This window comes from Scomber japonicus, chromosome 8 (assembly GCF_027409825.1).
Source record: "Scomber japonicus isolate fScoJap1 chromosome 8, fScoJap1.pri, whole genome shotgun sequence".
In the NCBI taxonomy this organism is placed as follows: domain Eukaryota; kingdom Metazoa; phylum Chordata; class Actinopteri; order Scombriformes; family Scombridae; genus Scomber; species Scomber japonicus.
Window position 1 is genome coordinate 18,756,343 of NC_070585.1, and position 22,727 is coordinate 18,779,069.

A 22,727-nucleotide genomic window follows, 5' to 3' on the forward strand; every position below is an offset into this window, starting at 1 on the left:
TTTTCAAATGAGAAATAAATCTTGCTTTATAAGAAATGATCTCCCTTAAAAATCATGTCAGTGTCCATGAAAAACACTTGAATTTAGATTTTGGTAACAGTTGAAAACATTTGTTAGAAATTTAGAAAAGTAATCAAATGCAATAAGTTACATTACTTTAAGTAATTGAAATAGCTACATTACTTATTACACTTTACATTGTAAACTAATACATTTCCAAAGTAACCTTCCCAACCCTGTTTACAATATAAATATTATTCTTGACAACTTTTAATTAAAGGTCTGTGACCTGGTTTCAAGTATTTTAATGACAGAAAAGGGAACATTACTGTAAAAACATCAATGTAATTTAGGACATAACAAACTGGTCCCACAACATATGATACATGAGTCAAATAATACAGGCACAGTGTGTAAAAACATATTCCAAAATATGCTGAAAACTGTACATGTGTAAAATTTGGCCCAGCCAGTTTAATATTAGTAGATGTACTTCTACTGTAGCTCAAGGTTAAAGCTCTAAAGTACATTCATACAGTTGCACAAAAAATTAGCATCCTTCAACTGTATATCCTCCTATTCTACAGGTATCTGTATTGACATTAAATAAACAAATCACTCAAAAGACCATGAAGCACAAATTATTTTGTAATTAGTCACACCTAAAAAAATAAATTACTTTATCTTCTTCGGTGGCGTACCCTCTGCTTTGGGGAAAGAAGGTTTTTACTTCTGCTGTCAAGGTCAACATATGTATATAAATCTCCACGTTTCATCCCCCCTCTCTTCTTCCACCTCTCTGCTTCTCTGCTCTTCCTGCTCCTTCTGCCACCTGCCTCATCCCTCCTCATTTTCTTCTGTGGAGGGGGTGTGGACTGTCCATGACCATAAAGGGCGGACCTGAGGGGATCTGCAGTGCAGGCTTCATCATCAGAGTGACCCTGGGACCTCAGCAGTAGTCCTCCTTCACGTCTGGCCTGAGCCTCCCTCCTCAGCCTCTTCACCTCCTGTCTCTCTCTGCGCCTTTCTGGCCAAGTCTTCCTCCTGCTGCCCCGGCTCCGTGCCTCCTGGTTCCTCTTGCTCTTCCACTGTGCTGTCTGATTCTCCTCGCTACTCTCCCCTGTTGGTTCGGACTGCTGCTGCTCTGAGAGCAACAGGGATCCAACCTCTGAAAACAGAGAAGATTGGTAAAGAAAATCTCCTTGAATTCCTTAAATTACAAGAAGATTTTTTGTTACATTAAAAGGGAAACTCTGTTGGAGAATACTACTGCCTGTGAGAAAAGGTTGTCTAAATGTGGTCTGCACAAATGTGTGTGACATCACTTGAGTCAGTGTCAGTTGTGGCTAAAAACTACAAGTTTGAAAATGAAAACTATTTGGAGTTAGAAAGAACAAATGAGGTTACTGGACCTCTGTAGCCCATTCCTGATCTATGCTTAAAGCTTAACAGCTCATATCTACATTAGCCTCTACTAGCATAACACCAGAATCTCTGACCAAAATATTGGTGGTTGAATAGCATTGTGGGTAATGTATGCAGCAGTTTTTGACAAGGAAAATAAAACTCTGGTTCCACTTTATCGATTTTTAAAACTGCATGAGTCTGATATTATATGAATGCTTAAAATGATTGCCTTATCAAAAACTATGGTCCATATTTTTTTGTTTAATGTATCAGTTTAATGGTTAATGTTACTAAGGCATTTTTCATAGCACAAACATAATATTATATGAACAGTCTTTGTGAAACAGATTAGATCTGTAATTAAATAGCTTTTTGATCACGTGTATTTTATAAGAAAGACCTCTCATAATGTTTCTCTAACATAGGAGAAACAAGTGTTGTTAGGTCTTGATTAAGTGTTCACTACTATTGGTGACATAATATAATATAATATAATATAAACCAGCGTTCACTACAAGTTACTTGCTGATCACTGAATACACACAAGAGGAGCTATCCAAAACACGATCAGAAATGTTGGGATTGCAGAGGGATATGCAGTCCAAGTTCAGCTCACAGCAGATGATGGAGCTGAATAAATGCTGTACCTCTTTGATGGATTCCTATCAAAAGAATCTGTCTGAGACCAAATTCAAGAAATATTGATAAGACACGCTGAATCACAAAAATGATGGGGTTTATCCCTGGCTATTTGGATGAATAGAGAAGACGCACAGGGAAGCACAGGACAGGTGATGAACTGTCTCCAGTGGGCTGTCATCTGATTCATCTGGGAATTAAACTATTGCCACATTACGTTTTTTGAGTCACCACGATGAATCATCCAAAGGGTCCACAAGAGAAAACCGACATGACGCACAGACAGGTGCATGAACAGAGTTCCTAGGCCTCCAATATAATTAACTTATCCAAGAGACAGATAAGTGATCAGGAAACAGCTTTTTGTCTAAAGGTCTGTTGTTTGTGCCCCCCAAAAAGTTGCTCATTTGTTTACCACAAGAGTTGAACTATTTAAATATTTTTGTGTAGCAAAATGATCTTTGTTTAAAAAGACGACGGAGGGGAGATAACTAAGGAGTCACAAGCTGGCAGTAAATTTAAGCCCAAAATATTCATCATCCCAATGACCAATGCCTTTGTACAGATATTTTGTTGTCTGGTTGAAGATGATGTTCAGTCTTTGTTTTCTTCTCCAGGTTTTAACAAATGTTATTCCAGTTTATCTCCACAAGATAAACAGGCACTTGAAGATCTGAGTTATGATCCAACACTTAAGTTCTCAAGTGAAATTAGAAACTCTTGATTGGGCAGTAAGTAATCAATTAACATCACAGGATGAATATAGATTTTTGTTACCACCCTATATGCCCAATTTTTACAAATAAACGGATAGAAATATATTTTTACAGTATTCAAGTAAACATCCATACAGCCTGAAAAGAAACTTTCTTTACAGTCCACTGGAAGGAATAAAACAAATCTGTAGATCTGAGGAATAGTTTGAGAGACGGGCTAATGCCTGTGTGTTTGTTTCCGAAAAAAGAATTATGACCAAAATTTGTCTAAAAAAAGATCGAAATAGTCTTCTAGCAGTGAATTCTCAAACAACAGTCTGTTGTGTTGACTACTATCTTTTCACCTGTTTCTCAGTTGGCTAAATGTGTTGTAAGAAAACATTGGCATGTTCTGTCTAGTGTCACCATTATTGGAGTTTGTTAAGTCTCCCACAGTGGTTACTAAGCGATCAAGTAATTCCAGGACAGATTTATAAAGACAGATCTCTGTGTTAGCCATTCACATTTTTTTAAAGCTCCTTTTCCCTGGGAAATTTTCCTTGTTCAAGTTGTGTGATTTGTAATGCCATAATCAAAGCAGGCCATTTTTTACACCCCAACACAGGCAGAAAAATAAAAGTCAGGCCGGGGCAGAATCACATGTAGTCCATCTACTGAAATGTCCTTGTGGGTTTTGCTATGTGGGCAAAACAAAAAGGGAATTGAGAATAAGTGTAGCAAGAAATAGAAATGAAAATAGAAGAGAATTGAATAGAAATGAGAATTTAAGTGTCTGTAGCCAAACATTTTAATTCTGTTGGCCATGGAGATTGTAGGCTGTGGTTCACTGGGTACAGAGGCTGTTCAGCCACTGTTGAGGGGAGGAGATAAAGGGAGGAGACTTCTATAAGGAGAGGCCTACTGGGTACAGTACTTACAGACTGAGTATCCTCAAGGCTTAAATGATCAATTGTTTTTGTCTTGTTTTTAATGAATACAGATGATTATTATTGATGTTTATGTATTTGTATTTACTGTGGAAGTTTACATTTGTACATACAAATATTTCCTTATTGTTAAATTAATTCTGGCTGTTGCAATAACAGAATGACATATTCATTCTTATCACTTAATTTTTCTTGCAAGTATTTGTCTTTTGATTATGTTGTTTTAGTGATTTGTATCAGCTGGTAGTTAATCATCATCAGGTCCCTGGCTGCTGTTTAATAGGGGTCACACCCACATATGTCTCAGAAATGCTGAGGAAAGCCTAGAGCTTAAAACATGTCTGTCTCCTTCTGCTGCTGTGCGTTATTAAAAGTCTTACATACTTATTTGTGAATGCTGAAGACTTCATTTGCAGTGTGTGTGTGTGTGTGTGAGTGTGTGTATGTGTGTGTGTATGCACATGTGTTTGTCACCTTTGGATTCCCTCTGCATCCTGGTGCGACGCTGGAGGATGTCCTCCATGGTGTCGTAGTGGCAAACATACGGCAGGGAGGGAGATGTCCCACTGATCATCCTCCTTTTAGTGCACTCCTGATTAAGGCAGAGATAGACACAGAGGGAGAGAGGGGGAAAACAAAGAGAGGTAAGATGAGAGTTGGATGCAGGATGTTAGAGAACAGTGCTGTTACAGAGAAATAATCAAAGAGAAAGTAACTGGAGAGTAGTGGTAAAGAAAAAAATAGAGAGAAGAAATATTAAGTGTCGGTAGATGAAGATCAAGTCAAAAAGAAAAAGGGAGATGGTGAAAGTAAGATTGACAGGAGAGGATTACTACTATTGTCCATTTACATAGCCATAATGTCCCATCTTAGAGCAGTTGTAACAGTGAGCAGGCCGTCTCTTATGTTTGCGTGAGTGGACTTTCTGTGGGCTGGGGGGAATCTCCAACCGGATCTGGAAAAAATGTCAAACAAAGGAACATTTTAAATGTGGAAAAAGTTGATTTCTTGGAGGTTCTATCAAGACACACTGATGCTTTCAGAATCATAATTTCACCAGGTTTATAAAAAACACCTAATTATTGCCACATTTCAATTAATTTATTGTTTGGAAGCTTTATGAGCTTTGCTTACTGAAGACAGCAGGATGAGAAAGTGTACTTAAGTAAAGACTTCAACTCACTGTCATGTGGTACTGTCTCCATATATCGGGGCAGGCCTGAGGAACACAGAGGAAACGGAGGAGAAAATTAGTCTTCTGAGCAAGAATACCAAAAAAAACAAAAAATCATTGAGTAACAGCACTGGAAACGGAGAATTGTTTGCCGAGTTCAAACACGCTTCATAAACAGGGTCCAACACATGCCTGAGGCTATAGAATCCGTCAACACACAACTGACAAATGCTTCAACACAACACCACAAACACTCCGGGGCCAGACCTGGGGGATCAAACTCACGTCAGAGAAGTGTCCTGTCATCCCGCAGCGTTCACAGTGTTGGTTCCAAGTTGGGGGATTTTCACAGGGTCTGAGTCCATGTGAGGGCAGTCCACAGATGGGGCAGGGTCGGCGTGGGCAGTCCCTCTGGAAGTGGCCCTGGATCCCGCAAAGGATACAGGTGGGACATTTCTGCAGACACAGACAAAAAAAATATTTTGTTTTTGTTTTTGCAAGGTGTTAAGATGGATATTCTTATTGATTGTTGTATTATATTTTTTTAAATCATAGGATTACAATAACACTAATATCTGTACTGCAGCGTATGCCTATGAAGGACAGAAATGTGTCCAAATATAGTTTTTCCAAAACAAAAACAAAGTTCAGCTAGCTCGTCTAAATCCTTAAAATGGCATCTTCTCCTTCTCCCTAATTAACAATGCCAGAATTAATGCATATGCAAATGTCTTTCATTTTAACTATTAGACACAAGATGTCTCTTAATTCGCTGGAAAAGTCCGTCCTCAGTGTGTGTGCACTGTAGGCTTCAAGTTTCCACATCACATTTGTTTAAGTTTAGATGTTACAAATCATGCTCAGGGGTACACGCCTTAATCTCAGATTTAACATTAGCACAGAAAAACTTTTGCCCTTCAGCAGATGAATATGAATACAGCCTTCTAGTGTCAAACTCTGCTCAAACATCATTCTGCACAGTGGAGCTCAAACATTCAACTGAAGGAACAAGAAGAACATTCATGTACTATTAATGCATTCAATAACCTAAACTTCTTCCCCGGAGTTGTCTGTGCTTTCTCGTCTAGCTTAATTGTTGATTTTCAGTGTGCTTTTCTCTCCTATCCTTCCTCTCTCTCCTCTCTACCCCAACCGGTCGAGGCAGAAGGCCGCCCACTCTGAGTCTGGTTCTGCGTGAGGTTTCTTCCTGTTTAAAAGGAGTTTTTTCTTGCCACTGTCACCAAGTGCTTGCTCATGTGGGAATGTTGGGTCTCTTTAAAATTGAAAACCTGAAGAGTTCGGTTTAGAACCTGCTCTATGTGTAAAGTGCCTTGAGATGACTTTGTTGTGATTTGGCGCTATACAAATAAAGATTGATTGATTGATTAATTGATGTCAGTTGAATGCACAGCAGCGTTGTCACATTTACACCCTTAACATTTTACACCACTAGGACACCAGGACACTCCAGAAAAGTGATCATTGTAACCCAGAAATCTCAACAGCTTGGCAAATAATCAAATCAGAACCCGTGTTATTAATTAATCAAAAACAAATACATAATTGTTTACTACAAGACCATAAAATATGTCAACTAGCAATTTAATGACAGTATGCAACTTTGTTTAGTTTATGTAAGAAAAGAGAAAGTGGGTGAGTGTGTTATTTTACCCTGTGGATGTAGCAGCTTTTGGCGAGGTGTCCCGCCCTGTTGCAGATGTGACACATCTGAGGACGACCACGCACAAAGTATTGGCTGAGCAGAGACTGATCCATGAAACTCTAGAAAATATGAGAGGATAAAGACATCATTTGAAAATCCAGGCTGCAATATTAGACTGCACCAACATGAAACAAAAAAAACAACATACATATTTTATAATGAATTTTGTATTTTTTGAACATTGATTGATATAAAAGTTACCTTGTCCTTCTCTGATACAGCCCAGGTATCTTTAACTGATTTCATATTCTGATCTATTGATGGAGAAAATGACAAAGAAAAAGTTATGAAGGCATAAGTGTTTTCCGCCATGAAAAATCAAACTGTGACCCTGAGGCAGAGATATTTCTTGAACTTCAGCACACACTTCCAAAACAAACCCTTATAGAAAAAAACATGAGGTCACAAGCCTAATAAATATAGTCTTTCCAAGTATTCTGTCTTGTAAAAGCTGTAGCTGTCAGGGTTTAGCAAACTAATGAAACACACTTGACCTTCCTATATAAACTGAGATGTAAGGAAATACTTAAACCCGCTTTGCTTCAGTGGAGTTGCTGGCTGGAAAGACAAGGTGGAGTGGTTGTGTAAGTGCAGCTCCCTGGTGTGAATATGAGTATCTTCATTAATGTGAAGGTGAAAACCAGAGTACATGCTCAGCAAACTTTCCCTAAATGTGTTTTAAAAAACCCACTCTCGCAGATTTACAGAAAACTCTGTGTACTGTTTTTGGCATGAACTTATCCACAGGAATCAATTTCTATCTGAACTTATCTTTATGGGTTTATTTCTGTCTATATCTCCTGTTGAAACATTTGGACATAAAATAACTGAGCTGAGCAGTCAATAAATACTGCTATTCATGGAGTCATCTGTTATGTTGTACAGAATTTATTTTTCAGGAAAAAACAAAAGGAAACTCTGAATAGTTGTACAGAGTATTTCATAAAAACTTTTTTCCAACTGAGTCCCTTAATAGCAAGTTGTTTTGTATCACCTTGTGTTCATAGGTGAAAATATGCATGCAGACACTGAGGTTAAGGGGACAGAAAACTAATAGACAATTGTGAAATGTTTCTCACAATTTCAGCTAAAATCTATTAATTCAAATCGAATCTCGTGTATTGTTTCTACCTTTGTTATTGCACCATGCCCCTGGCTTTCAGCTGTAAACATTCACTTTCAGTCAATGTTTAACCAATGTTGTGTTTAAGAGGTATGAACAAGAAATTAAGAAAATCAGTTTGAATAGTGGCTTCATCACATTTTTATATAAAAAGGTCCCCTCCAGATATGCTTCAATAAGTCTATACTGTAAAATCATTTTGTCCACAAAAAAGTTCAATGTTCTTCCCTAAATCCTTACAATTACATCTACTCCTTCTCCCCCATTAAATCTTCCAGGATCTATGACTATGCAAAAATGTTTCATGACAAAAGTATAACCGCTGGACAGGATGTCTCATACTTCACCATTAAATCCATTCTCAATGTTTGTGCACTGGAGGTTTCAAGTTTCCACATCACACTTTTGTAAATTGAATATTGGACCAAGATGGGCTTCTAATCCATTTGTCAAATCATGTTTATAGGCCCACCCCTTAAAATTGGATTTTGAATGAGCTTAAAGAAAATTTCTAATTTCAGCAGATGAATGTGACAACAAACTCTGCACAGTGAAGTTCTAACATGCAACTGTTGGAACAAGTAGAAAAAAAAACACACTTTTGGGGTGGAGGTTAGACTTGAAATCATTCCATCAATCAATCAATTCACAATATGGGGCCAGGTGAGGGCACACATCGGTTGTCTGTGTACTGAAATAGCACACAATGGCTGAGCCCAAATCCATGTTACCTTGTTATTTTTCTCTCTCTGTATTTTTCTTTACACAGCAAATTAAGATGCTGCTTGTCTACGAATGAGATACATTTAAATACCACAACCTTAACCCAATCAGCACTATTTTCTTGGCACTAGCTGAGAGGTTTTTGAATGAGGATAATAAACTGAGGCACTCAAAGCTCTAACCTTCATCTTGAGAGTCATCGTCAGAGATGCTGTTCCTGTAGCTTAGATTGAGCTGAATGCTTGAGTCTCCCTCCTGCTCTTCTCCTTCCAAGATCATCCAGTCATCGATGTACTGGTCACTGTCATCTCCGTCCTCCTCCTGTGAGTCGGGGCTGGTGTCGTGCACCAGCTGTCCAGAGGTGATGGAGAAGGCCAGGAGGAGTGGAGGAGAGCCTCCCCTGCTTCGCTGAACAGCTTGTTTGCAGCTGCTGTGTCCTTCTTCATTTTCTGAACAACTGGAGCCCTCAATAAAAAAGAGCTCATCTTCGCCACCGGCTTCTTCACCATCATCATCATCTTCGTTTTCCTTCGCAAAGTCCATACTACAACCCTAACCTGACGGAAACTGCAGCTGAACAGTTCCACCCAGCGAGCACTCACGGTACTGCTAGCACAGTTAGCCACTGCTAACAGCGGTGGCTAATGTTGCTGCTTTACCACAAATTTCTAATCAAATCTTGCATTGTGGTAGATATCAAATGGCCTGACTGGTTGTTGGATTTGTTCCTTACATATAATGTATGAGGAAACCGTCTACATAACAGAGCACGTGTTACCGTGAGGCTAACCGGCTGTGCTAACGCTAACTAGCACCTCGGTAGCATCTCTAAATTATCAAACACAACCGATACAAAGTGTGTGGACACTTTTCTGTTGCTTACCGTTTAGTTCATTACATCTCGGATGTGACTTTGTACAATAAACGATATAAAACTTTCCCTCCATATCTGTCAGTCACCTCCATGCTTGTTTACAATTTTGAATAAAATGTTGGACAACCAAAATTGAACCGAGACACGGAAGTCAGCTTCAGCTTTAAAAGGAAACATGCATATTGATATTGCCTGGCTGATTATCTGTTTTTCCTGCATTTAACATAAACTAAACAAAAAGTGTTTTGTTTTGTTTTGTTTTTTTTATTTAAAAACGACTCGACCCACTCTCCGATTTGTGAAATATTTACTTGTGAAAACTGAAAAATGTCACTGATATTCCTCCATCCAGCACCAGATGTGGATAAAAAATATAGAACACATTGTTAAAGATTGAACCAGTGGTTTCCATTATTTTTTATTACATTTCAGACATCTACGAGTTAACAGCGCCACCAAATACTGATATAGTGATTTTTCCCTCTAAACTTCTCACGTGGTTCCATTTAAATACATCTTCAAATATCCCAATATTTCACCAAATATTAAAGCATACACATACACTCACTTCCGTTCTACTCCTTCAAATTTATGAGAAATAAACTCGTATATTCTCTGGCATTGTATGGGTTTTTTTATCCGGAACAGACCCCGTTTCTTGCAATGTCTTTTCAAAGTCCGGATCCTTAGCCATGATATGGTGATTCTGGCCCAGGGCTAAGATAAAAAACACACGGTTAGAGCGAGTCAATTCATGTTTATTCCGGTTGAACATTCACACAGCGAAGATGTGATTTTATTTTGAAGGAGTAGAACGGAAGTGAGTATGTGGATTTGCAGCAATTGACGTGTTATCAGAAAATCAGAAAAAGTAATAGATTTGTGGCCGTCCGGTTCAAGCAGCGGAGCCTGCGTGTTCTTATTTTATAACCTATTTAAGTGTAATGCTCAGTTACACAATCATCTCTTTATTGTTAAACCTAACTGAAGAGTACAATTAGATCAGGTCTTCCACGGCAGCATAATACTTCTCTCCAGTGTTGCAGAGGTGATTGCTTGGCAGCATAAAACACCTTTTTTCCGAGTTTTCTTTCTCGCACATTTGTGAGTTTATTTCTCAGATTATAATTCCAAATAGAAAAAAAGACAAATTAATAAATAAATGGGCTACATTTTAAAAAGTAAAGATAGTGACAGACATCTTCATACTCTAGCTGTATAGATATAAGCATGTATATGTTCTTCAATTTGCTTCCTTGCCCATACAGCTCTATAACATAAGAAAGAATGTATTGTTCTTCAATCTAGACCTGCTCTCTGTAAGCCAATTGAAGTGTCTTATTTTGATTTGCAGACTCTGTTCGTTTTTTTTGTCCCAATGACTGCCATTATTAGTAGTTAAATCACTGGATATAAAAACGATTAATCAAAATCAGTTAAATGTAAACGTCAGTGCTTTCTATTCCCACAGATGTCATATTTACATGTCATGATCTGGTTATTATAGACACAGATTCAATATTTAACATAATTTATCAACACAGTAACAACGTTACATACATTGCTGTAAACACTCATAAAAACATTAGAAAAATATATACGTCGGTTTAGTGCCTACTTGTAGGTCTATCATAAACATATAAGGAGTAGATAACGTTTATAATCATCAGAGAACGTTACGTACGTTGTTTTTGGTAACTATCTGTTTCCCAAATATATTCGTGCATGTGTGAATGGGTAAATGAGAGGCATTAACTTATAGCACTTTGTGCCTCTAAAAGGCTCGTGTCGCTGTCCCGCGCTCAGGTGCTGAAAGCAGCAGAGACACAGAGACGTCCTGACACTCCTCAAACACCAGCAGAGTCCACACTACAACATCTGAACGGCGCTCTCTTAAACACTTTTTGAGCTTCGTTTACTGATTGAATGTGATAGATATGTGTCATCCTCGTACAAAACTACGCTGTAAGTAGCCGTCCAGACTTTTTTTTAAACATGGAAATCCGTTTTGGACACGTTCCACTCACCATTACGCGCAGTAAGTAACAGTCAGGTGCGAAATATACAGTAGCTTCTTAACAGTGATTGGGTTTGAGCGTTTGTATGTAGTGATAAAGTGTTTCTTTGCTCGGCTCCGGTGCTCAGGGTACGGCGGGGTGAACCAGCTCGGTGGAGTCTTCATTAACGGGCGCCCCTTACCGCACGCAGCGAGACGGAGCATCGTGGAGCTCGCGCAACAGGGCGTGCGTCCCTGTGAGATCTCCCGTCACCTGCGCGTCAGTCACGGCTGTGTCAGCAAAATACTGTCCAGGTAAAGAGACTGCAGTCGGTCCTTCAGTCATTTAAATACTTTAATTCATTTTATGAGTGATGGAATGAACCTATTTGTAATTAAGAAATTATATTTTTTATGTAGGATTGATGTTACTATTTAAACAAATGAAAACCAGACTCACACATAGGCCTCTATATACTGTGGAATATGGTAAAAAATATGGACAGAAAGATAAGATAAGATATTATTTGATTAGTCCCACAATGGGGACATTTGCGGTATTACAGCAGCAAGCGGACAGTAAAAAAAGAAGAGCATCAATAAGAAAGGATAAAGAACAATAAATAAGTATGATAAGTAACAATAACAATAATAGTAGAAAATATATAATACAAAATAATAATAAAAGAAAGGCTTTTCATTTGAGAATATTTACATGTATCATATCACAAGCAATCTATGAACTAGCTATGTATATATTAAATGCATGTGGTCATCACATACTAGATTATTCAGAAATGTATTTCAGTTTTCAGTAATATTGTAATATGAACTTTTCTCTTTCAATCTTTCGTGCTCTGATATTCATGACACCTTCTTCTCTCAGGTAAAACCTAAACCTTTCCTGACAGATATCAACATTGTTTATTCAGGTACAATGAGACTGGGAGCATCAGACCAGGGGTGATTGGAGGATCTAAGCCCAAAGTGGCTACACCCAGGGTGGTGCAAACAATACTGCACCTGAAGCACATAAACCCCACCATGTTCGCCTGGGAGATCCGGGACAGACTCCTGCTGGAGCGAGTGTGTGACGAGGACAGTGTGCCCAGCATCAGCTCTATCAACAGGTAGTAGGTGTCAATATATTGTGTGTGTGTGTGTGTGTGTGTGTGTGTGTGTGTGTGTGTGTGTGTGTGTGTGTGTGTGTGTGTGTATGTGAGTGTGTGTGTGAGTGTGTCCCAACCTAGAAATTTAGTGACTTCTCTGTTTTTGCAGGATCATTAGAAACAACATCCAGCCAGAGTCTTGTGAAGTTGGTAAGTCTTTCTTTTCCTATCTTCTCTCTGTTGACCTCTTAGTCTGTCGCTCTCCAGTGTTTCCTGACGCTGACATCTGATCCTAGCAGTGTCATCGGCATCATCTGTTGCCATGGGAACAGCCTATTCCTCTGAGTGTATTCCATCAGTGGTATCCTGGGAATCAGAAAATGCAGCAAACATAAGGACGGTAGAATAGTTTCAAAGCATGTGTGTGTGTGTGTGTGTGTGTGTGTGTGTGTGTGTGTGTGTGAGTATATTTGTAAGACAGAAGGAATCACTACATATATGAATGAATGAAAAATCAACATCAGTGTAGGTTTTTGAAGCCCAAAGTAAGTAGTGAGAAGAAATTTTGAGACCACATTGGTGGCATTCACATTGATGACATCCAAACTCATCTGGATATTAAACTTTTATATCTTCTTACAGTGCAATATACAATACATTAAAACAGTCAAATCATCTAATGGATTCTGAGGTCTGGATGAAGCTGAATGATCTTTCTATCAATTTAGTGTGTTGTTTTTCTTTTTGTGGGTTTTAGATTCTTTGTCTTCTCTTCTGTCTAAGGTGTCTTTGAGTATTTTGAAACATGCTCTATAGTCTACATAAAATCTTATAATGATAATTATTATTATTATTATTAGGTATAGTAATAGTAGTAGTAGTAAATGTAAGTCAATAATAATTCATTAAATAATATCAGAAGTTGTGCCATCAGTTCCAACAACAGTGTCTGCTATACCGGAATCAAAAAAATGTTGTACCAATAGAAAAAGATGCACAGGAAACACTGGAAGATTATACTGCTGCTGCCAGTAATACATGTAGGAACTTAAAGACAAATCAGAAGGTTTTTTATTTATTTATTTATTTATTTTCCAAGCATCATCCACAATTTAGTTTAATGTTTCCTTTACAGTGAAACAATGATGTCCATCAGTATCCCACTCCCACATGTGGTCTGCATACTGAACACTTTGAGTATTCACTGATTCAAATTCAAATACAATAATTGAATTAGTAATATGTTTTATCAAATTACAACAAACGTTTCTTGGAATGAGCATCAAGTGACTCATGGAAATGTTGTTCACAGGTTAGCTGTGCTGTTTGTTCCTTGATTTCAAAATGTAATTCAGTTTCACACTCAGTCATAAAATCTTCCAATTCTGTTTTCTTGACTTCAGAAAATCTAGGGGTGATATCACTGATCCTCATGTTTTTTCTGTATTATTGCTTTTGGCATTTTTCTAGGAATTAATATCTGGGTTAGGGTTGCTCTGCCTATATCAAGAAAATTAGATTCATAAAAAAAGAGAAAATTGTTGACTTGTTTACAGAGCAGAAACAAGTATTACACTGGATTCTCTGCAGTACAGCAGACTAATGTGGAGCTGGTGGCTCTGTGTTAATATTAGTTTGCCTGATACAGCCTCCGCAGCAAGAGATCCACCTCACAGCCCCAGGCTTCTGTCCTCTCAGTCAGCAGGTTGTCTGCTCCTCCTTTCCTCCCCCTCAACTTGGTCTCTCATTACAGGCCCACAATCCTCCATCACTGAAACCATTAGAATAAGAGATCACAGAGATAAATACACATAGTTAAACCCAGGAACACAAACAGAGACACATGCATGCACACATGTATGTATTTTATCATCCTACTGATTAGAACAAGTGATTATAGCAGGATAGAGGCAAGGAGGGGCACTTTATATTTGAAATAAAAGCCTGAACAGAAGATGTTTTGTTTTACAGATGGGGACGTCTCCTGCAACGTCTACCATGAGCAGCCATGTTCCTGTAATGACACCCCAGAACAGTCTGACCGCTGTCTGACCTCTATCTCCAGCCTGACCTTTTACCCCTGCCTGCCAGCTCATCATAATTCAGAGTTTTTAGGTCAGCGCATCAAAATATGATCCCTCATCACAAATATGAGTTCAGTTTTGATGTGTTTCTCAAAGGGTTTTCTCTCATCTGTGCTCCTGTTTAGGGTCTTCACGTCAGTACAGCTGAGCAAGGCTGCAGAAGACCTCCGAAGGAAAAAATGTCATCCTCTTGGTGCCAAAAAATTGATTACCTGAAATTGCATTTATACAACACGACTCATCAATATTGAAACCTGCAGAATATCACAATTAAAATTATGTTCAAATAAAACAGAAATGATATGTCAACTTGTTTTTCAAGTTTATTTACATAATCTGGTGCCTCAGAGGCTTAATATGGCTTCATCAGTCTACCATATTATCCTCTGTCCCTGTAAACCCTGTGGCCATTTTCTCCTCAGTCAGTGGTCGAGGGGAAGCATCATTAAGGGCCCCATGATGGAGAACAGTGACTGTTTTCTCTCCTTAGTGTGCATCTCCCTTGCGTCCCCTCCACGATGAGGGATTAAAGGAGAGGATGGGCGCTGCCAGGGGTACAAGCAGGGTCAAAGAACACCACTGAGAAGGAAAATCTGTGGCCAGCAGTGAGCATCAGTCTACAGTTTGCATATAGAGAACAACAAACAGTGTACATGTAGGCACATGCACACAGCATGCACACAGCATATATATATATAAATATATATATACATTGGGACGTTTACTTCAAAAGTTTCAAAAATGAGCCCTTACGCTTGTTGCAACTATTTTGACATGTCACAAAAGTAAAGTCAAATCCGTTTTAAGTCCCAATATCAAAATTTCTAGGATGGACAATACATGTTGTAAATACATAGTAGATAGAAGGAGCTGGAGAAGAATTACAGCATTAAGAAAAAATAAAATATCATTATTAATGAATTATAGATTAAATAATGTACAAGGATGTATTTTTCCAGAAAATGATGCTCTTTGATACCAAAATGTGATGGAGGCAACATTCATATAATTAGCTGCATCTGTGATTTTCATACAAGTCAAAATGTCTCATGTGATTAAGGTCTTTAAACCCTAGTTGTATCATAGTGATGGCAGGATGTGTGTGTGTGCAGCACTGTGAAGTATTTTACATAAAAGCAGCAGCTCGCAGGTACGATGATGATGATCTTTGCCAATAGTGTCGATCACTCAGCAGCTGTGATGAGTTCAAACACTACTGCTGCCTGTCTCACATCATCAGCATCTGCAGGAAGTATAAGCAGACAGCAGAGGGCGATTTGTTTCCTGATGTCTCACAGATAAGATGAAGTAAAAGAATTTACTGCTGTCTCTGTGATTATTACTTGTAGCAGTGATACATGCAACTCTTTGTAGACCAAATAAAGTTTTATGCTCATGATGGTATTGAATAACAAGAGCTGTTACTGCCGAAATCATCATCATTGGGCCTTTGGCTGTGAGTGATGTCCATCGATACTAACAACATCATTAGTATCTACGATTAATATCACTTAGTATAAATGCTATTACTAATTGTAAATGACTCCAGCCTCTGAAACTTAAAAGTTACTTAAACATACTGAAATTAAAGTTTCAATGCATAAAAAAAAATCTGATTCTGATATGTTTGGATTTCGTTTTATTCAAATTTCAGTTTCACCCTACTTACCTTTTTGAAGACTGGACCAAAAAACAAAAACTTAAAAAATTATATCAAAACAGATGGTCAGTAGGATTTTCTTTTTTTTTCTTTTATTAGATAGGCCTTGTCTTTAAACTATAAAACTAACTTTACAAAAAGTATGTCAATAGGTTAGGTGATATTATTATTATTTTAACAAAATTCCCCTACATTTCTCCAGTGTGGGAGTGTTTAGTCCATATACTGAGTGTTTATAAGGCTCAGAAATGTTTCAAGTCATAAATAATAATTTCAAAAAGACACGTGAGTGTTAGCCTTAAAACATTAATCGTTTTAGTGCTTGATGTTGGTTTGGTCTATATTGTGTACTCATATTATGTGTGTGTGTGTGTGTGTGTGTGTGTGTGTGTGTGGGTTCATGCTTCATTGCCTTTTATTGTGTGGTGTAAAGTTATCCTCCTGAGTTATGCCCAGGTTCAAAGTACACCAGATTTATTCAGGGTATTTTCTAACTACTTCCTTTTCAAAAAATCACTGCAGCGTTTCCTGGTTCTCAGAGTGACAGCACAAACACTGAAGGAAAGGGGGGAAACTGGCTTATCAGTGCAGGTTTATTAGATGAGTAATCATCTCACATATACTGAAGACACAGCTTGAATTCATCAGTGCTTTGAGAACTGCACCAGGAGACACCAAGGAGCAAAACTCTCAGGATCCGACTGCTCTGAACTGTTTATTAATGCCCACACTGCTGGACTAAAAAGACGTGAACTGAAGCAAACTAAAACCTGGACGGAAGACATACACAGATCTGACTGAGTGCTGGACGATGTTTGGGACCCCCAGAGTTGTTGTCCACAAAAGGAGAGCCAATATCACAGCTCTGCCACTCTACTACTATGGAACCCTGCTGAAAAAACAAAGCAAAGAGAGGGTGAGGACAAAAGATGGAAAAGATCCAGACTGTACAAAGCTAGAAAAGAAAAAAGCATTATCTCCAAATGTGTGATGTATAGAATCAAAAAATGTTCATGTACATTCTTTAATTAATAGATGTGAATGTTATGTTGAGAGCAGAAATTCAAAATGACATTTATGATTTTCAGGATTTCAGGAGGTACTATGCAGAGCTCCGTGGAGCCACGTTGTTTCTGTACACAGATGACACACATGAGACCGTAAGCAAATACCCTTTTAACATGACCTTATGAGCAATTAGAAACATTAGAGATATTGAAATGTAAGTAGCATGTGTTTCAATATGAGTCAATGTACAGTGATGACAATTTAAGTGCTGGTTTATTTATGAACCTGGGGAACTGGAGTTTAAGGAAGTGGGTTAAGTAGATGCAGAAGGTGCAATGGAGACCAAAAACATAAATCAGTTTTACTTACTATGAAATTACAATTAAACTTGACCTTATTTCAGATTAATCAATACATGTTTTAGCAATCAAGCATGTACCAAGTGATGATTTGCAGAAGCTTATTATTTGTCTGTCTGTCTGTCTGTGTGTCTGTCTGTCCGTCTGTCTGTCTGTCTGTCTGTCTGTACAGTACATAGAGAAGATGGAGCTGGAGCAGATGAAGTCCATGACGTTAGATTCTCCATATCAGAAAACGATGCCGACCACCTTCACCCTCTCGTTGCAGAAAGGAGAGGAGGTGCAGCTGAAGGTGTGTGTGGTAGTGAAACTTGACACTTCTTTTGTCATTGAAACAATCCAAAAAACAGGTGCATATTCAAGGTGCGAAGTAATAATCAGTGTTACCTGAACCCCAGTTTCAAGGATTTGATTTAGAGGAGAAGGCTATGCATGGTGTACACAGAGAATATAACCAAACCTAACATAAATAAAACGTCTGTTGTTTGTGTGACTGTGCAGATGGAAAACCCTGACAAAGGAGAGGAGTGGAGATGTTACATCCTGACCGTTGTCAGAGTAAGTAAACACAAACTTACACATACACTGATACAAACAAACACACAGTAAAGCTGTAGAGAGCTGGTGCTGATAGTAAACAACAATAAAATCTGATTAACGTGGGAGCTCAAACCTGCACAAATAGGACAAATATTCAGGTAACACTGATGTTATAAAACACTTTGCAGTTTCCTTTTTTGTTTTTGACCATTTTGTTGAAAATAATCATTTATGGTACGTAATAATTCACTTATTTGACACACAAAGCCAAGCATAACTTACAAGTAACAAGTACTTCCTGGTTAACAATTAGCTTTCTCAACAAACTCTCCTTGAGTCTGATATTTAAAATATTGATGAAAATAATAGTAGCCTACTGTTATAACTGCAAACAAATTTCCAGGATTTATTCTGCTTTACAACTGGAGGCGGGGGGAGGGGGGGTGGGCAAAGTGGGACAAAGAAGCTAACATACAGTTAACTGAAGGTGATTGGTTAAATATTTGCAGGTCACAGCCCACCACCTCTAGTTCAGATCTGTGGAGAGAATTCACCTGGAAAAACATTTTAAGGTTTTTCATAAGTCCAAAAATCAAAAGTGTACAGATCAACAATCCAGCATGTGGCAATAGGTCTGCTAGCCATTTACACATATTCTGGGTCGCCTCAATATTTCATCATACTAGGTAGTTTATAGTTTATATATGGAGGTATAGGGATGTGAAACAAGAACTGTTTTTAGTTCAGAAAAGCCAATTTCTCCAGAAGCCAAATAAGTTAAATTTGAACTTTGCTATATTCTGGCTGTTAAAGACTGTTCTTATCTCTTGTGGGATTATTAAATACAGAATGAATACAGAGGGTACAATAGATTTCAAACCATTTACAACTGCAATGATTAGACTGAGGGTTGGTAACCTGCAGCTCTTCAACCTCTCTGAAATGGTCCCCTGTAACTTTGACAAAAACATAACATGGACATAAATAAGTTATTTTTAGGGATGGGAATCGAGAACCGGTTCCAGTTCCAAATTGTCTGATCCATTGTAATCATATGCCTCCAAACTTATCGATGCCCCGGAATGAAAAAAGAGGAACTCATCTGTGAGGGCTGTTGCGGAGCTATCTGTAGTTAATCTTTAAAAATGGCAGCAGTTGCAAACATGTTTTGATTTAATGTCTAAATAATTCTTTGTGTGATGAAGTAAACTGTGGCATCAAGCAGTGACAAATGAAACCAGCTGATGAACACATACTGTAAGATTTAATAACTTTGAGCTGAGTAAAATAACTCAGTGTTCAGTCTGTGTCACCTCAGCAACCCTGCAGCAGTGTGTTGGACAGTGATGTCTATCCTGGAGCAAATGGTGCAGCAGAAAGGCTGCTCTCCCTCATTTTATTATTCTCATACAGACTGTAAAATGCTTTGAAATTATTAAATGCATTAATTTAACTTTTGGCTATGGACCATTTATCTTATCTACCAGTTATGTTTCATATATTCATCAGCATGCAGGGTCATTGATAAACTTCAAAAGTGGAGATAGCAGTTGTATCTACACACTGAAAACATGTGTAGGCCAGCATTTTTCCACACAAAGATTTATTCAATTTGACAAATTCCAGTGTTGATGACCTCTGTTTCCCTGCAGAAAGAGATTCCTTGTCAACTACAGCTACTGCCTGGCCAGGTGTCGCAGCTACAGGATGTTCTATCTGAGGAGAGGTACAGAAATTCCCGTCCAGCCTCCGGACGTCCAGCCCAGACGTCCAGCCCAGAAGTCTCAGGACGTCCAGCCTCAGGACGTCCAGCCCAGACGTCCAGCCCAGACGTCTCAGGACGTCCAGCCCTCCCACCCCGTCCACCCTTCCTTAACCAAGCCTCCCCTCCTCCAGAGGATAAAATCAAGGACGGGCCAACGCCAAAGCCAAAGCCAGACCAGAGCAACCCTGAGATGCCTTCGTAAGTCAGTTTACAGAAATTATATTTCTGACAGACTGAAAAACATCCTACCCCTTCCTGTAATTTCTGTCTTCCTGAAAACAAACACAGGGAAGAAAAAAAAACAAAAAAACCTGTGTAAACAAAAATACAAGTTAGACTGGCTTTGTCAGCATTTAAGCCCATTCAGTCATCTTAAACCGATGCACAATTGTGTGTGTGTATGTGTGTGTATGTGTGTGTGTTGTCCTTTGCCCTATGAAACAACATGCCTATCCCTTTGTTGCTGCCCCTGCCAATGAGGAAGTCTTCAAATTTCTCTGAATCCTGCAGGTGTTCAATGAGACTGGGAAAGCTTTCAAAGGCTATTTATGGGGACAGATTTCAGACTAGACCAGTGAATTGAGTATGGTCCACCTGGGAACAAAAGCTGTGCCCCCAATTGGGACAAAGTTGATTTGGGGATCAGTGCTTAAGGTTAGGGTAAGGCTTAGATTTCTGTGGTTATGTTTAGAGAGAGTGTGTGAGTTGTCCTTTGCCCTCTGAAACAACATTATCATCCCTGTCCCTTTTTATTGCTGCCACAGTAATGAGGAAGTCTCTGCATTTTCTCGGATTCCTGCAGGTGTTTCTATAACGTGAGTCGGAAGGAGGCAGAGAAGATGTTGGAGGATAACCCGCAGCATGGGGGCTTGATCCTCCGCCCATCCGCCCTGACCAACAACTACGCCCTGACCCTCAGACAACTCAAAAAAAGGTCAGATGCTCCAGCTCAGCCTCTGAACTGTACCACTGAATAATGCAGGAGTTAATACTCAACTCTTGAATCTCACAAGTACACATTCAAAGAACTAAAACAATAAAAAGGTAAAAGATAATGAATATCCAATAAAACAGGTCCAAGTCCAAGATAAAGTAGGACACAAAACAGAGGTCAAAGTCAAATAGATAAATATCAGGTTTTCTTTCATCGTCTATCAGAAAGCTTTTGCCACCGTTCATACATAATATAAATATGAATCTTTGACTTTATAGTTTTTCTTTCAGATCATTGCTGAGTTATGTCATGCCATCTGACACACAAGACACATTTGAAATATTTCCTAATTAATCAAAACATGATGCCTGTCGTAGTCCCTCATTGGCATTATAATTGTGACTTTGTTTTACTAGTCCTGACAAAAAGTAACCATAAGATGCTACATTAAATAGAGGGATGAACAATTTGACAACTATTTACTATTTTGCTCATTCTAAATGTGAACATGTCATATACAAATACTAATACTCCTCTTCCGTTTCAGTGGGCCTGTCGTGAGGAACTACAGGGTGACCTCCACAAACTCAGGCTTTGTCATTGAAGTGGAGACACCAGTACGTCACACAGCTTTCACCTCCCTGCAACTATTCATAATTCAATTGAGCTATTTTCTAATTCAATGACATTCAATGAAGGAACGTCTTAAAGTCCTATGATACATGTTCAGTATGTCATGATGCATACGAGACCGTGATGGCTACTAAATTCATTTGAGCGCTTGTCAAAACTTGAATACAAATAATTCATTGTCTTGCAAAGAAAAACATGATTTCATAAAAGTGTTAAATTCAACTCTGCACGGTAATAAGGGTGCATGTGTGTCAGTCAGTTTCAACAGTAAGTTACTACTGAATGGCTTAACAATTTACCCACGCTGTATAAAAGTGTGATTGTGAAACTATGTGGGGTAAATCTTCAACCTTCAATCTTCAGTCTATATTTCCACTGGCATTAGTGTTTCAAGGTGGAAAAGTAAATATATTTTCAATGGGTTATGACTCAAAATACAAAATAGGATTATACAGATTTCATTGAGTTTAACTGGAGTGCAATATTAAATGGCCATAGCAAATAGAAATTGTCATAAATGTAAAAACTATTCTTACTCTTTGCTTATGTGTCTGTTTCTGTGTAGGTGACTGTCTCCTCCTTGAATGATGTGGTTAAATATTTCCTTGACAAGACAGAATACCGTGTCCAACCTTACACGCAGTCTCATTTCTACGACCTCCGCATTGGTGAGAAGAGCACTACTGTTATAAACAGACATCTACAGTTGTACAAGTCCTAACACGTGTGTTCAACAGAGCCGTCACCTGCTCCAGCGTGTGTCAACATCGACTCAGGACCCAAACCTTTACCTAGGGCACAAGTGGTGCCCATGAAGCGTTCACAGACCCATGAGGAGCCTCTGTCCCCAACCAAGGATGGTGACTATGTGGTCCCTGATATGCAGACCCTAAAGATAGGTATGAATGAGTGGGAGGATACAGAAGTACATTAAGAGTTAAAAACCAAATGCACATGACTGCATGTCAGTGTTGTTACAATTGTTGAGAAAATATTTTAAAATTAGTACCTATGTGCTGTTTGAGATTTGTTTGAGTGCTATACAAATATTGCTATTATTACTATTTATCTCAAGGTGTATGTATGAGTGAGTAAAGCCTAAACCATATGTATACATGTTTTTGTCTAAACCAGCGCAGCTGAACAGTGAGCTTCACACAGTTACAACACTACGAAGGGAAAACACATATGTGAGCCACGAGGACAATGGCACCGCGAAGGGGCAAAAAACCACTGGACAAGCCGCCTCTGTGGGGTGGTCCCATTAAAATAAACAGTATAGGTTTTCTTTTCTTTTTTTTAAAGCAGGGATCTTAAATCCAAATTACTAAAGG

General features: G+C 38.5%; 3 protein-coding genes across 3 annotated transcripts; 2 read left to right on the top strand and 1 right to left on the bottom strand.

Annotated features, from left to right (window-relative positions):
* Nucleotides 1-656: 656 nt before the first annotated feature.
* LOC128362781 (zinc finger CCHC domain-containing protein 7-like) lies at nt 657-8,974 on the bottom strand. The gene is made up of 8 exons (XM_053323634.1): nt 8,614-8,974; nt 6,787-6,839; nt 6,534-6,644; nt 5,148-5,318; nt 4,872-4,907; nt 4,539-4,643; nt 4,163-4,280; nt 657-1,168 (listed from the first exon to the last, which is right to left on the bottom strand). Exons 1-8 carry the CDS (start codon nt 8,972-8,974, stop codon nt 681-683), a joined length of 1,443 nt encoding a protein of 480 aa, XP_053179609.1. The 3' UTR covers nt 657-680.
* A 2,326-nt stretch (nt 8,975-11,300) lies between these two features.
* LOC128362783 (paired box protein Pax-5-like) lies at nt 11,301-12,435 on the top strand. Its single transcript, XM_053323635.1, has 3 exons — nt 11,301-11,343; nt 11,451-11,616; nt 12,234-12,435. The coding sequence occupies exons 1-3, from the start codon at nt 11,301-11,303 to the stop codon at nt 12,433-12,435; spliced, it is 411 nt and encodes a 136-aa protein (XP_053179610.1).
* Nucleotides 12,436-16,965: 4,530 nt separating this feature from the next.
* Nucleotides 16,966-22,661, top strand: LOC128362784 (signal-transducing adaptor protein 1-like). The gene is made up of 12 exons (XM_053323636.1): nt 16,966-17,070; nt 17,243-17,314; nt 17,694-17,813; nt 18,023-18,079; nt 19,714-19,801; nt 19,892-19,941; nt 19,996-20,024; nt 20,629-20,760; nt 21,308-21,377; nt 21,959-22,061; nt 22,131-22,292; nt 22,528-22,661. Exons 1-12 carry the CDS (start codon nt 16,966-16,968, stop codon nt 22,659-22,661), a joined length of 1,122 nt encoding a protein of 373 aa, XP_053179611.1.
* Nucleotides 22,662-22,727: the final 66 nt, after the last annotated feature.